The following is a 13,767-nucleotide window of genomic DNA, read 5'->3' on the forward strand; positions in this document are numbered from 1 at the left end:
TCGATCCAGTACTTAAAGCATCCTACTGACTGTTTACGTGATTCAGTGTTCAATCATAACACGTTGGAATCAATGTGAAATACGACGACATTTATCTCTCTTTACACTGTGTCTCAAAGATACCGCGCATTTCAACGATTCTAGTGTACGTGACAACCATTATCGATTATTTACTAAATGCACACAAATAAACTCACAAATCTGTCACACCACATCAGTAGTACTTACTATCAAGATAAACAATTGATTTCTACACATTCAGTGTCTTTCGAATTAAATGTATAAAAGATCTACTAGACAATGAATCCACTTGTTCAACCTGTTAACATCCAACTCAACATACACATAACACTCACTTCGAATGCATTCGGTGATAATACAAAATAAGAGAACAACATCAACACAACATACCATGCTGAACGAACAGATTTCGGTTCGTATTTCTTCACAAATCTCTCCAGTTCGTTTAAACTTGTGCCCGTGTCAACCATATCTTCCACAATGAGTACATCCTATACAGAACAACCAAATGATCATGATAAATTCTCTCCATTTCCGCTCAACCTACCTTATCTCTGAACTTCTCCATATTTGTACACGGAGTGATTTTGGTATCATGACCTACTGAATCATCCTGAATAAATTGATAGACATTAATTCACAAAATGTCATTACTACTTACAACGTATGTACTTGCAGCGACGAAGTCAATACTAACTTTTATGTAATTTCGACGTGTAAATGAATACTCTTGTAATGCTTTGAATAAGTCGGAAGCAAATTTGAAACCTCCTTTCAATATACAAATCACGTAGACAGATTGTACACCAGATTTCTCATAATCACTCAGTATATCAATAGACATTCTTTCCAAACGATTCTCAATCATTCCACTTGGAACCAAAATGGTTGAAATATGTTTTTCATAGATTTCTGGTAAAGTGAAATTCTTCGCTGAATATCCTTCATAACTATCATCAAACTAATTGAAAACACAGGTAAACAGATAGTGAAAACAATTTGAAAACTTACAATTATGCAGTCACTTTTGTAATCACGTGTAGTCATTTCAACGTTGTCAAATAATTTATTCACAATGAAGAAGAAATTACTGAGATTATATAGAGTGAAGCATACAGTTGATCATCCAACCAGATGTCTCGTCGCGTTAACCAATCAACTATCGACTTGATAGAAAGTCGAATTATGATAATAATTCTATAGGAGGAAATCGAGAATGAGATTGCTTGAAGAATATGTTGAATTCATTGTATTTCATTGTCACAAAGAAGTCACTTCGTTTAATCAGTTCGAAATAATAAGGATATTGTCAATGAGCATGATGAGATGGATATTTGATCACAGAGTAGTGAATTGTGTGAAAGGCTTCATCGTAATTCACATTTTAACACATAGATATTAATACAAAGAGGCACCAAATACATATGCACCACACAAATCTCTTTTGATATGTGTGAGGGCTGTGATGGTGCCCGGGTGCCCAGTTTATTGTAATGCAGTTGAATTGAGGACACTGAAGGAATATTTGTGAGTAAAGAGGATGATGACTCTGGAATATTGTATTGGAGACGACTCGATTGTGTGATCTGACAAAGATTTACTCATCATTGATGAAGATTGTGGAGACAAAATCGAGACTTGATTCAACTCACTCAATTGTAATTATGAATAGATGAAGAATGAAAAACAATTGAACCTATTCGGAGTTCATCAACACTCAGATGTCTCGTCATCTATCGACCTGATAGAAAGTCGAATTATGAGTCGAATTATCAAGAAACATTGTTCCACTGATTGTATTACAGGAATAACGGTATTCTAGTGTTATTTACTCAAGTTCTTCACTCGATTACGTTGCTTGATAATTCACAAGGATTTATTGTATGAAATGAAATACAGATGATTGTTGTCATCAGGGAAACATGCAACTACTTGTTGCAATGTGTTAGGCATTAATTATTATAATCGGACAGATTGTGTGCATTCATAGTTGACTAAATTGAGATTATTCACCTTGTGCTAAGTTGTGCTGCAGATAGTTACTGGTGAAAATAATTATGGTACATTGGAATTATTAAATGGTGATTAGTGCATAAACATGATCTGATCATATTCACAACTATAAACTGATTGGCATTCATTAGCAGTGCCATGAGTGTTAGATGTGTGAGTTGTTGGTTAAAAGGAACTCTATTTCACTGTTTGTGTAACTACTCATTTCACACTAAACTAATTCAGTCTTGTTCCATTGAAAGAATACGCTTTTGTTAAAAGTGAGAATTTTCATATCATGTGAGTAGTCATTCTGATGATGAATGAACCATTCGTTTCATCATTAGGAATGGTGACGGCACCATCAATCCATCCATGATGGACAGTATTGTTGAAACGATACATTTATATAATTCAGTCAGATGTGCTTCCCTACATCAAATCTTGAATTTCAATTTCTTCAATTATAAATCTTACCAGAAATCTTCAACTACATTTCAGACTGATTATTACTCTTGAATATTCAATGGTAGTGTATGACCATAGAGTAATTACACTGGGACATTCTAACATACACAAGGAATGTAAATGAAGCCAGAGTAAGTTGACCTGGAGTAGACTTTTAGATTTCCAAGACTAATTATTGAATGAATAGATGAATGAATGCAAATTGCTTTGATGAAATTTGTTTATTTGAGTTTATTAACTAAACAAATACCATAATTTAGTTTAAAATTGACATAATCAAATCACAAATTAGTGTGGAATGTTAATGATAGCGTAAGTGAATTGACCGTGTTTATCTTGTTCATTGCCAAATCATATGCCTTCATAAGCGTTGTAATTCAATTCACACATAAGGTAATAATTACAAATTACAATTTAATGGTGACGATGATAATGATGATGAGGACGCATGGTATTTTTCATTATCTATGCTGACTGGTTGGATGTCATCGGTAAGACATTGTGAATGTTGCACTTTATATTACATGATCAATACAGTGCTCTATCAAAAATGGTAGTTTACGGAACAAGTCAATATCAGTAAGTTAAAATTTGACGTCTACACCACTCTCCAACATTCAGATATAAGCACTGTGAAATTGCATTACAACTTCCATGTTGTGGAACGATCGGTCTGGAGTTGTTCATTACTGTTCAGACTTTTGTCAGGTGACAGTTTATTTCATTGAAATCTATCACGTGATTTGTTCATTGTTCGCATGTACAAACGAATAGTGAATAAATTTGACACGTGTAAGAATTTGGATGATCCAAACGAGCCGTTTCTTATTGACAGCTGAGTAGTGAACTAATCAGTTAACCATAATATCTGAAAGACGTTTGTGTTTTCAGTTTTCTGTTCCACTAAGAAAGTCTGAAAACACTGTGCGAAGTGGTCGGTGAGAGTCGAAATATGATCATCATCATCACTATCATCATACTGACGTCTGTCTGTAACTTATTCTTTCCTGAATATAAATACTGAATCACGTGCCTGAGAAGATAGTCAACATCATACGGAATTCTTACGATGAATTAAACTGCTAAATCGTACATTGAGGACAGCTTACAAACTCATTTGAAGTAATTGCCAGCGTTACACAAGGTTGCTTACTGTCATCCTCTCTCTTTTTCTTTGTGAGCGACTGGATTATGAAGACGTTAACATCTGGGATGAAGCACTGTATACAGTGTACATCTAGGATGCAGCTGGACGATCTAGAATTCACAGGTGATCTGGCTCTTCTATCGCAGCTGCAGCTTTAGCAACAGTAGGTCTCAACCTACACAAATGGATACAACAGGACATGCATCAATCAAATCATACTTGACGGAGAAGCTTTGGAGGATGTAAAAACCTTTACATAGCTGGGCAGCATCATTGATGAGCACGGTGGATCTGATACAGATGTGAAGGCGCGAGTCGGCGAAACAAAAGCAGCACATCTACAAGTGAAGAATATCTGAAACTCAAAACAACTGTCTATCAACCAACACCAAAATCAGAATTTTCAATACAAAGGTCAAGACAATCTGTAGTATAAGGTGGAAACTTGGAGAACTACGAAACCCATCATCCAGAAGATACAAGTGTTTATTAACAGTTGTCTACGCAAAATACTTCGAATCCGTTGGTCAGACATTATCAGCAACAACCTACCGTGAGAGAGATCAAACCAGATTCCAGAGGAGGAAGAAATCAGAAAGAAGAGCTGGAAGTCGATAGGATAGACATTGAGGAAAGCACACGACTGCGTCATAAGCGTTCACTTAGAATCCTCAAGGAAAAATAAGAAGAGAAAGACTAAAGAACACATAACGCCAAGAAATGAAGGCATACATGAGAAGAATGAACAAGAATTGGATAGAACTAGAAAAGAAGGATCAGGATAGAGTGAGTTGGAGAATGTTGGTCGGCAGCCTATGCACCAGTGAGGGTAACAAGCATTAGGAAGTAATTTCTGACAACCCTTATATGATCGTATATGTGCTCATTGCTTACCCTATTCATCACGTGTCAGTCTGATATCCATTATTCTTGTCTGAATATAAATATTGAGTCACGCCTAATCGAAACGAGTTCGCTCACTCACCTTCTCCTCTACGCCTCACTTCGTTTCGCTTCATTTCGTTCCGTTCCGTTTCGTCTAGTCTCGTCTCGTCTTGTTCACTTCGCTCTCTTCACTCCGTTTCTCTGATTGTCTGTCTGCATCAATGAGTGTTCGAAATATATCAATTCAAAATGCATTCTCGTATTTGACTTGCTTTATTCCGTTATTGTCCAACGTGAATTGAGTCGATAGTTATATACGAGGATTGAAGGCATGTATATTTCTACAACAATCAGCATACGTTCTAATTGGAGTCAGATCACAGCAATATACTAAACACTTCCCTATTCACCACTTGTATTCTCACTCAAGTAGCAAGTTTGTCCGGCAAATAGGAAGCATGTCTCAGCATCGATCGACCACTCCGCATCACACTTACCAAGAATCAATCACTAAACAATCTGACAATTGCTTTCATGAAATTACTAAGTTGACTGAGAAGAAACCAATTTAGAGGAGGTGACGATTGCATGTAAGAAATCAACACTGATCAACGTTAGAATGTCATATAAAGAGAATTAAGATGAATATTTCTGTAGAAATTTATCTTGAAAATAATAATAATAATAATAATAATAAACCACCAAATATGATTACGTTACGTGGGCGAATGAACAATAGATTGACCTTCGGAACCTGATATATGAGAATACTGTCTCATTATGACAAAACAAACAACAACAACAAACAAAAATGAAACTATCTATTGTTTCTCATAGACTATCTTCCTTATGATAGTGGCACGTACTTAAAGTAAATTTGTTTTGTTCCATTTTCTTTTCATATTTCTATTAGGTTAAGAAGTTAGGAATTCCAGTAATTCAATAAGTAAATTAGAGTGTAGATATTTAATGAAGAAAAACAGATTGGCATAGATTAGAATAAAATAGAATGGACTTATGATAATGAATTTTATTGTAAACTATCATTTTATATCGGCTTGTATATTATTATGATTTATTTTGCATTTTAGGTAACTTCTCCCATTCTGTAAAGTAGTTGATGGGATTTTGTGGTTAATATTATTGTGATTGGTAATTCTGTCAATTGACAATTGAATTGACGAGTCAATCTAAGCTGGAATACGACTGAAAACGTGGAAGTATTTGACGGTCTATTCCTTACTAGTATGGGATTCCTCAGAAGTGCGCATCGACGATTCCACTGGTGGGACTTGAACCCAGGATGTTCTGTCTTGCTTGCAAGTACTTAAGCTCCATACCACTAATTTGCCCGGCATTCAACGGTATGAATGTCTACCTTCAAACAATCACTTGATTACTTATTATTTTGATTGTATCTTTCAATTAGGCTCTCTGCTCTCCCTTTTCTCCGTCTTCTGGTGATGCACTGGATTATGAAGACCTCGACATCTGTGGGAAAAAATGGAATAAATTGTACAGCTCAGAACAAATTAGATGATTTGGACTTCGCAGATGACCTAACCCACCTATCCCATACACGCGAACAAATGCAGATTTTGACAACTAGTTCAGCAGCAGTCTCTGCATCAGTGGGCCTCAATACACACAAAAGAAAAACCAGGACAGGGTTAGATGGAGAATGCTGGTGAGCGGCTTATGCTCATTCACGAGAAGTAACAGGCGTAAGTAAGTTTAGACTAGGGTTAAATAATTAGCTTTCTCAGTAATTAATCAATATTTTTTTAAACGTACTGTTCACTACTGTCCAATTTTGTATTAGTTTTTCTTCAGTAGTATGGAAAAGCCTTGATGGGATTTGATTCATAATATGATTTCTGCTTTTTGGCAGTTAACATAAGTGGGGTACTTATGTGCTTCATTTTAGAGGAAATGGTACGATTGTTAGAACTTCACTTGACTATAAGTGCCTTGGTACAAAATATCTTTCAATATGTGATGAAATATTGAAAATTTGTTAAGTTTAAATTCGGCATAATATAATGTGTCTCCGATTTTCTTCATACTGCTGAGGGTTAGGGTTGTCAACTGTCTTTGTCGTAACGTCATCATGCGACCGCACGTCTTAGACGTGCTCAGAGAAATCCTGCTCACAATCTTCGTATTCAGAGTTGTTTTTTACGAAATTTGGAAAGCCAAAGCAAAAATATTGGTGTTCAGAGAGGACTGATAGGTTCCAAATACTCACGTGGGTTAGTTTGATAACCCTGACAGCATGGCACTCATGTATATAGGAATCAGAACGAATATAGTTTGGATCTTTTGTGGTAACTTGCCACTATGAAGTTGCATCTTTTGACGTCTCTACATCATCCTATAGATTGAAATTGTAGTACAAAGGCTCTAGAATTGCCCCTCTAAGAAAAGTCCTTTTTTATGTTTGAGCGCTCGAACTGTATCTTAGCCAATACGCAAGTCCTATGATCAATAATAATAATGAAAAAAGTATTATGCTCCAACAGTTTAGCTACATAATGAAATGATGTTCATATTGATTCTACTACAAATAAATTTATTTTACTCTACTTAAAATTCTTATCCTGTTTTAACCCCCCCCCACGAGCACACACTTTTTTTCCACACTTCAGTTCTTCAAATAAATTAGCCCCTTGTCTGTGTTAATGTTCTGTCCTGTCTAGACTACTTCAGTTACCTGAATAACAGATTGCATGAATTTTGTTGTTAACATTTATGTTCGTTCAACTGGGAAGCGTTTAATTGTTGCTATGACAAAAAAATTATGATTATTTGTATGTCTTCACTTATTTATAACTCTTCCCATTAAATCATATGTATATAATATATTATATTATATATTACGTATCTACTTAAAAGTAACTTCAGTAGTATACTGGGTTACAACATAAATCCAGATAAACCGTTACAGTTTCCATAAAATCATGAAACTATTCTTATTGAAGTATTAACAATCAACACATGTACTAGACTTCAGTTCATTACTCAAATGTTTGACTCTTACTTTAATACGTATACATACCTTACTCAATTCTAAGGATAATCAAAAAAGGCTGCCTGGTTTGTCAGATTTCATTGTTTACTTTGAATTCACCTAAAACATTCAGTTTGTCGTGTTCTTATTTACTTGTGATTGTTTTCTTTATCTATAAAATTAACTTAGTCCGTTACAAGCATGGATCACTAACAGTTTGATCATGATCAAGGTTTGTTTTATCTTCGCTATACTCGGTTTTCTTAAAATTACATTATTTTAATCGTGACTACCTGTCCGATTTGCACCAACAGAGAACTCTTTTAACATGGAACTACAAATGTAATTCAGTCTTAAATTTCAGAGCTAGATTGTATGAATGGAGGCTAGAAAATCTATTTCATCACCAAAGTTGATTTTTATATTATCTAGATTAGAAATAAAGAACCCATATTTTTGAAATGTTTCTCTAAACGTTTAAACGTTGATAGTCTATTTAGACATTCATTTATTCAGTCGTTGCTTCAGAGCTGATCTAAATAATTGATGGTCAAGTAATCGAGTGCGTCAACTTATCTTAAATGCCTCATCAGCCCTACTACATTCATATCTGGCGAAACTCATGATGGATTGAAAATGTCCGAATGTCTTTAGCCAACTCTGTATTCACTTATGAAGGTGTAACATGGTCTATGAAAGCAGAAGTCATGTGTAGATGACTGCAGGTATTTTAAAATAAGTGTCTTTGAAGTACTAGTCGCTTGTTGTAAAGCAACCAACTAGGAGATGCTGTGGTTACACATAGATGATAAATCGATTGGTGATAATGTAAATCTTTATCAACTGAGATGGTTGAGACATGATTTACCTATGCCTAACAACCACTTACTTCGACCGGTAATATTAGCTAGTGTTCGAAGAAATTTAGAGACAATGTAATCTAAGACGTGGCACCACTCTATACAGTTATTGACTGTTAGTCAGAGCCATGTTGGTAAATGTAGCAAACTTGATCAGTTACCAAACAACTAAGATCACTAGTTAAATGAGTTGGCTCAGAATCGGTCATAATGGCATAGATGCATTCACACCTTACCTTACTCTAAATTTTGAGTTCCAGAAGACTTTTCTATATGCCTTTTCATTCTGGCTGTCTGATTTATGTTCTCAATGTTTTTTTCTTTATTGTTGATACTACATTCTTCTGACTTCTTTGCCATTTATCTTATTAATCTCATCTCCTTGTGCTAATGTGATATTACGACTTGCGCTAAAGAACATTTTCGCTCTACACTGATTATAACTGACTCAGTGTTTCTAATCATAGACATTGAACTTTCAAAGTATTTTACGAAGATTTACGAGTAAATAATCAAGAAGCGCTTATACACGTGAAAAATAATACAATACAAATTATAAATGAATTAAGCTTACAAGATATTTATCAGGTTTACATTTGCATTTTAAAGCTCCGTGATCTGAAAACAAACATTTTTGGAGGTGGACATACTTTACTGAGGTGTTCATTAATAAGAGAGCGAGCAACAGGTGAACTATCAAAAGAGTCACATCAATATGCGCGAGCATCGAGAAGGCCCATATCAGTAAAGGCAAGCGTCAAAATGGGGAGTGAAATTTTTCAAGGGTATAACATTCGTTCCATACACCGTCTTCTTGCTGTCTTCTCGCGGCATTACTGTTGCTTACAAAATTGAGAGGACGAAGAGCGAGTAACCGGCACTTTAACCGGGTCGGTGCATATAGGGGACCCATCTAGGGGAGTCAGAAAACCCTGATTCCAAACCAATGGTGTACATGGGACTCAGTATCTTAAGGAAACAAACGGCGTACGAACTAGTTATTGGTCAACGGCTACCAAAGAACTACATCTCCTGACGTTGCTCTACTGCTTTGTGGATCAAAACTTTAGGTCGAAGGCTCCGGGTATAGCCACCTAAGAAAACCACCTGCTTCGGTTTGGGCACTCACGGGGATTATCACAGCCCACGCACAAATCATGTGAATTGTGGCGCATATGTTCTCGGTGCCCATTTGTACTAACATTAATGTGTTCAACTGGCCGTTTCGTCCTACTGTGGGACTCCTCAACAGCGCATCCACGATCCCATCTCGTGAGATTCCAACCCAGGTCTTATCAGTCTCGCGCGCGAGCGCTTAATCATTAGACCACTGAGCCAGCATCCAACAGTGTTAATGTCTAACTTCAACCAATCCACCAAATTGAGCGATACATACACCATTGTCTTCAGTGAGTTACTATCTCACAACAGATTCGGTTGAACTTCACTGGTCACTGCTTCTCACTAGAGCTCCAGGAAATACCTCTTGGAGACCGTCACTAGTGAGCATATGTTGATTTATATCAAAAAGGGGTTTTCATTACATCAAATGCTCATTATATTACATGCTTAATGATAAATAACATGTGGATCAATCAGCTTTGTTTTTACTCTATTTTGTTTTTTAGTAAACTAGTAAATAAATAATTTTATTTACCAATTTACTGAAGAACAGATGATTTAGTAAGGTAAGAATACTAAAATACGTCACAAATTTTACGCATGAATTATTCAGGGTAACAACAATGATTCTGTCATGTTTCTGCCCTCTTAACTCTTCAAAGGAGAACTTGTAAATGATGATAAATATTCACCAACATTGTTTATGGCCATAGAGAATTAACCTTCAATGCGAATAAATTCAAACTCGAGTTACTGATGTTATGTAGCAATAATTTTAAAAAAAATTATGTCAAAAAACTAACCATAATTCTTGAAAAACCGGTAGATGGCCTTAAGTCAGAACCCCTACTAATGACCTACAAGGTAGTCAAAACTACTTTCAGATTTGAATGTGGGTGTTCACACTGATTGATTAGGATTGTATTTGAATGCTTGAAATTTCAAGGGAAAAACATTACCAATCATTTCAGTTTAGCACTAAAACATTTTCCTGGGATTTCTTTTACAATTCATCTATTTTAGACTAATTTAACCATGTAAAATATGAGTGCATGTTTTGTTTTATTGAAAACAATGTATGCTCACCACTTTCTGAAGGCTAGATGAAACATCGCTAATTATACAAGTCATACCGATACATGTAGAAATCAGAATAAGGATTCGTGGGTCCGAATCCCGCGTGAGGAGTCGTGGATGTGCATTACTGAAAAGTTCAAAACTAGGAAGAAACGCCCACCCAGCGCTTCCAGGTTTTCAATGGTAATCTAGCTTAGATCGACTCATGAATTCGACTATTAAAATTATATGTCGAAATGTTTTTTACTAAGAATTGAATTTTGTTGTGTTGCACGGTCGTCCGATTCTGATACTAATATATACGCTTCCTATAAACAAGATTAATCACCTATAAGAGTGAGAAGGAGAGGGACGCATAGGAGGCTTTATTAGCTAACCTGAATCGAGATATGTACAGAAACTCATTCAAGAATAAAATTATATGTATCTCATATTCATTAAGTCCGAGTCCGACTAATAATATGTGTTAGTCGTATAATTAAGTCAAACCTTGAACAAAATCATGTACCCGTCAACAAATTCAAAAGTATTAATTTAAACGGTTTAACAACTATGAAATTATTATCAGAATGAGTTTTGTGGAGATTTTAGGAAATTTCACAGGTTGAAATCATGAGTCAGTTGAAGCTAGACCACCATTGAAAACCTGGATGCACTGGACGGCCGTTTCGTGGATTGGTTGAAGTTAGACGTTAACACCGTTGGATGCCGGCTCAGTGGTCTAATGGTTAAGTGCTCGCGTGCGAAGCCAGTGGGTTCGAATCCCGCGGGGAGTGGGTTCGTGGATGCGCACTGCTGAGGAGTCCCATACTAGGACGAAACGGCCGTCCAGTGCATCCAGGTTTTCAGTGGTGGTCTAGCTTCAACTGACTCATGATTTCAACCTGTGAAACTATGAAATTAGACAAATCAAAGACGCTTTTTTTCTTAACCTTTATAATCTCACAACGATTCTAGAAAAAAATAGTACAACTGTTAGCGGGACATAGATTGGATTAAAACATGCTCAATGCATGATTGCGTTGATTGGTTAATTATTATCCAATCAGCGCTAGTCGATACTTGGAGAACACTCTAGAATCTTCTCATGTTAAAACTATAAATATACTAACGAATCTCTTATTGTGTTTCTTACTTTCATCTACCCTTGTTATTTAGAATATAATTTCTTTCCTGTTCAGTCGTGTTCTGATTTGGAGACTTCGTCGAGTGAATTAGTGTCCAAGACTACTAAGCAACAGGAATAGCTGAGTTGTAATAAGAGAGAATTATAACAGCAACTAAACAAGAAACTTGCAGTTTACATATACATATATTTTTACAATGGGCTAAGCGAACAAACAAAAATGCTGATACAATTTAACAATGTATGGAACAGAACTTTGCACAATGAAAGAAATGGAAAGAATAACAATGAAAATAATTGATACTATAAACCAGAGGATATACATATGGACTTTATAACATATATGATCAAGAAATCATATAGAATTAAGAGGAAATAACAAAGAAATAGAATGAGAGCCATAAACAAGTCATGTTGACATGTGTGTGTGTGTGTGTTTGTGAAAGTGAACATAAATACATAGTAAATACAATATGACGTTTAGATAATAGTTCAATGTTATTTTTCTAGGTTGTATAATTAGAGAGCGAAAGAGAGAAACCACAACAATAACTCTAACTGTATTTTCCTCAGATAATCAAGAAAAAAAGTACGGATTCTTCACTGATCACTGGTTATTAGGTTACACTTTAATTCGAAATATGATACCCATCTATACATATATATATAAACAATTAATATAACGGAAATGAATGACTGCATGAGAGTTATTAATGTACAATGGATAAATAAATAATTAAGTGTTACCCTCTTTTAGTTTAGGTCAAAAAGATGGTAATATTTCAATTTATTATTTACTACTGCCACCACTAATACCACTGTTGTTGTTGTTGTTACTCTGTGATGATGAATGTTGTTCATTTCCAACAGAATTTACAGCACCACCTGAAATACATGTTCGTAATGACTGAAAAACAGTTGGTGATACACTACGTTGTGTTCCAGTACGTGAAGCATTAAGAATGCTAGAAACGGATGGATTATTTGAAGAAACATTTAGTGTAGCGACACGTCCAAGAAACATACTTGTTGTAGATACACCACCAACTACATTCGGTGATAAACGAGTTCCATGTTGTGTTACTGCAACAGGTATAACTGAACCACTTGTACCACTAACACCGGCAGTTGAGAATGTTCGTACAAATGTTGGTTGAACAATTGAACCACGAAGCTGAAAAGATAGAAAAACAATAAACAATGATAAAGAAACCATGCAGAATATACGAAACTAAATAATAACATTTATATATTTAGTGCCTAATTTCTATCAAACTATTCATAGAAAATACTTATTGAACCATGAATAATGATAAATTTGTTTATGAAAACAATTTATAACTTACAGAATTATTTCTAGGACGAAGAATTTGAGGTATATGTGTAACAGATGATGAATAATTATTTGATGCACCAGGAATTACAGCAATATTCGATGGTGTAGCAAGAACACTATGTCCAGATGAGGAACCAGATGTTTGTGTACTAGACAGAAATTGTGGACGTTGATGTATATAAAAGCTAGATTGTCCTGTTGAAGAAGTGGAATTCGGAATTTTTGTAACTTGTGTGTTTAGATATGTACCAGTGAATGGAGTGGTTGATAGACTTTGTGAAATATTAGACAATGTAGGATTCAATCGACAAGTTTGAAGTCCACTGGTTGATTGATTACTTAAACCAATGCCGGTAAATGTAGCAGAACGTCGAAGAACGGTAGGTGTGGATGAAACAATTGTCTATATGATGAATGAAATGATAAAAGTTAATATTTATTTGGAATAATAATAACCATTCGTTGACTGACGGAAAAGACAGAATTATTTTCGTAAAATAAGACGTAGTCATCAGTATAAGAATTTGTGGAAATCCTTAAATGTTATTGAGTACACGAACCAATCAAAGTTGGAGAGCCATTGAAAATCAGAAAGCACTGGACAGCTTTATTATTTTAAAATTTGACTTCAGTAGTGCGTACGCGCGATCCCACCAGAAATAGACGTCAGGAGATTCAGATTTCGCGGCGAACGTTTAATGTTTAGGCTATTGGGATACCATA

General features: G+C 35.4%; 1 protein-coding gene across 1 annotated transcript; it reads right to left on the minus strand.

Annotated features, from left to right (window-relative positions):
• Positions 1–682: 682 nt before the first annotated feature.
• On the minus strand, positions 683–5,127 carry MS3_00000492 (uncharacterized protein; the record flags this gene model as incomplete). The annotated part of the gene is made up of 3 exons (XM_051208236.1): positions 5,011–5,127; positions 1,033–1,218; positions 683–982 (listed from the first exon to the last, which is right to left on the minus strand). Coding segments are annotated over exons 2-3 (336 nt in total), but the record flags the coding sequence as incomplete, so codon positions are not given.
• Positions 5,128–13,767: the final 8,640 nt, after the last annotated feature.

This window comes from Schistosoma haematobium, chromosome 4 (assembly GCF_000699445.3).
Source record: "Schistosoma haematobium chromosome 4, whole genome shotgun sequence".
Lineage (NCBI taxonomy): Eukaryota > Metazoa > Platyhelminthes > Trematoda > Strigeidida > Schistosomatidae > Schistosoma > Schistosoma haematobium.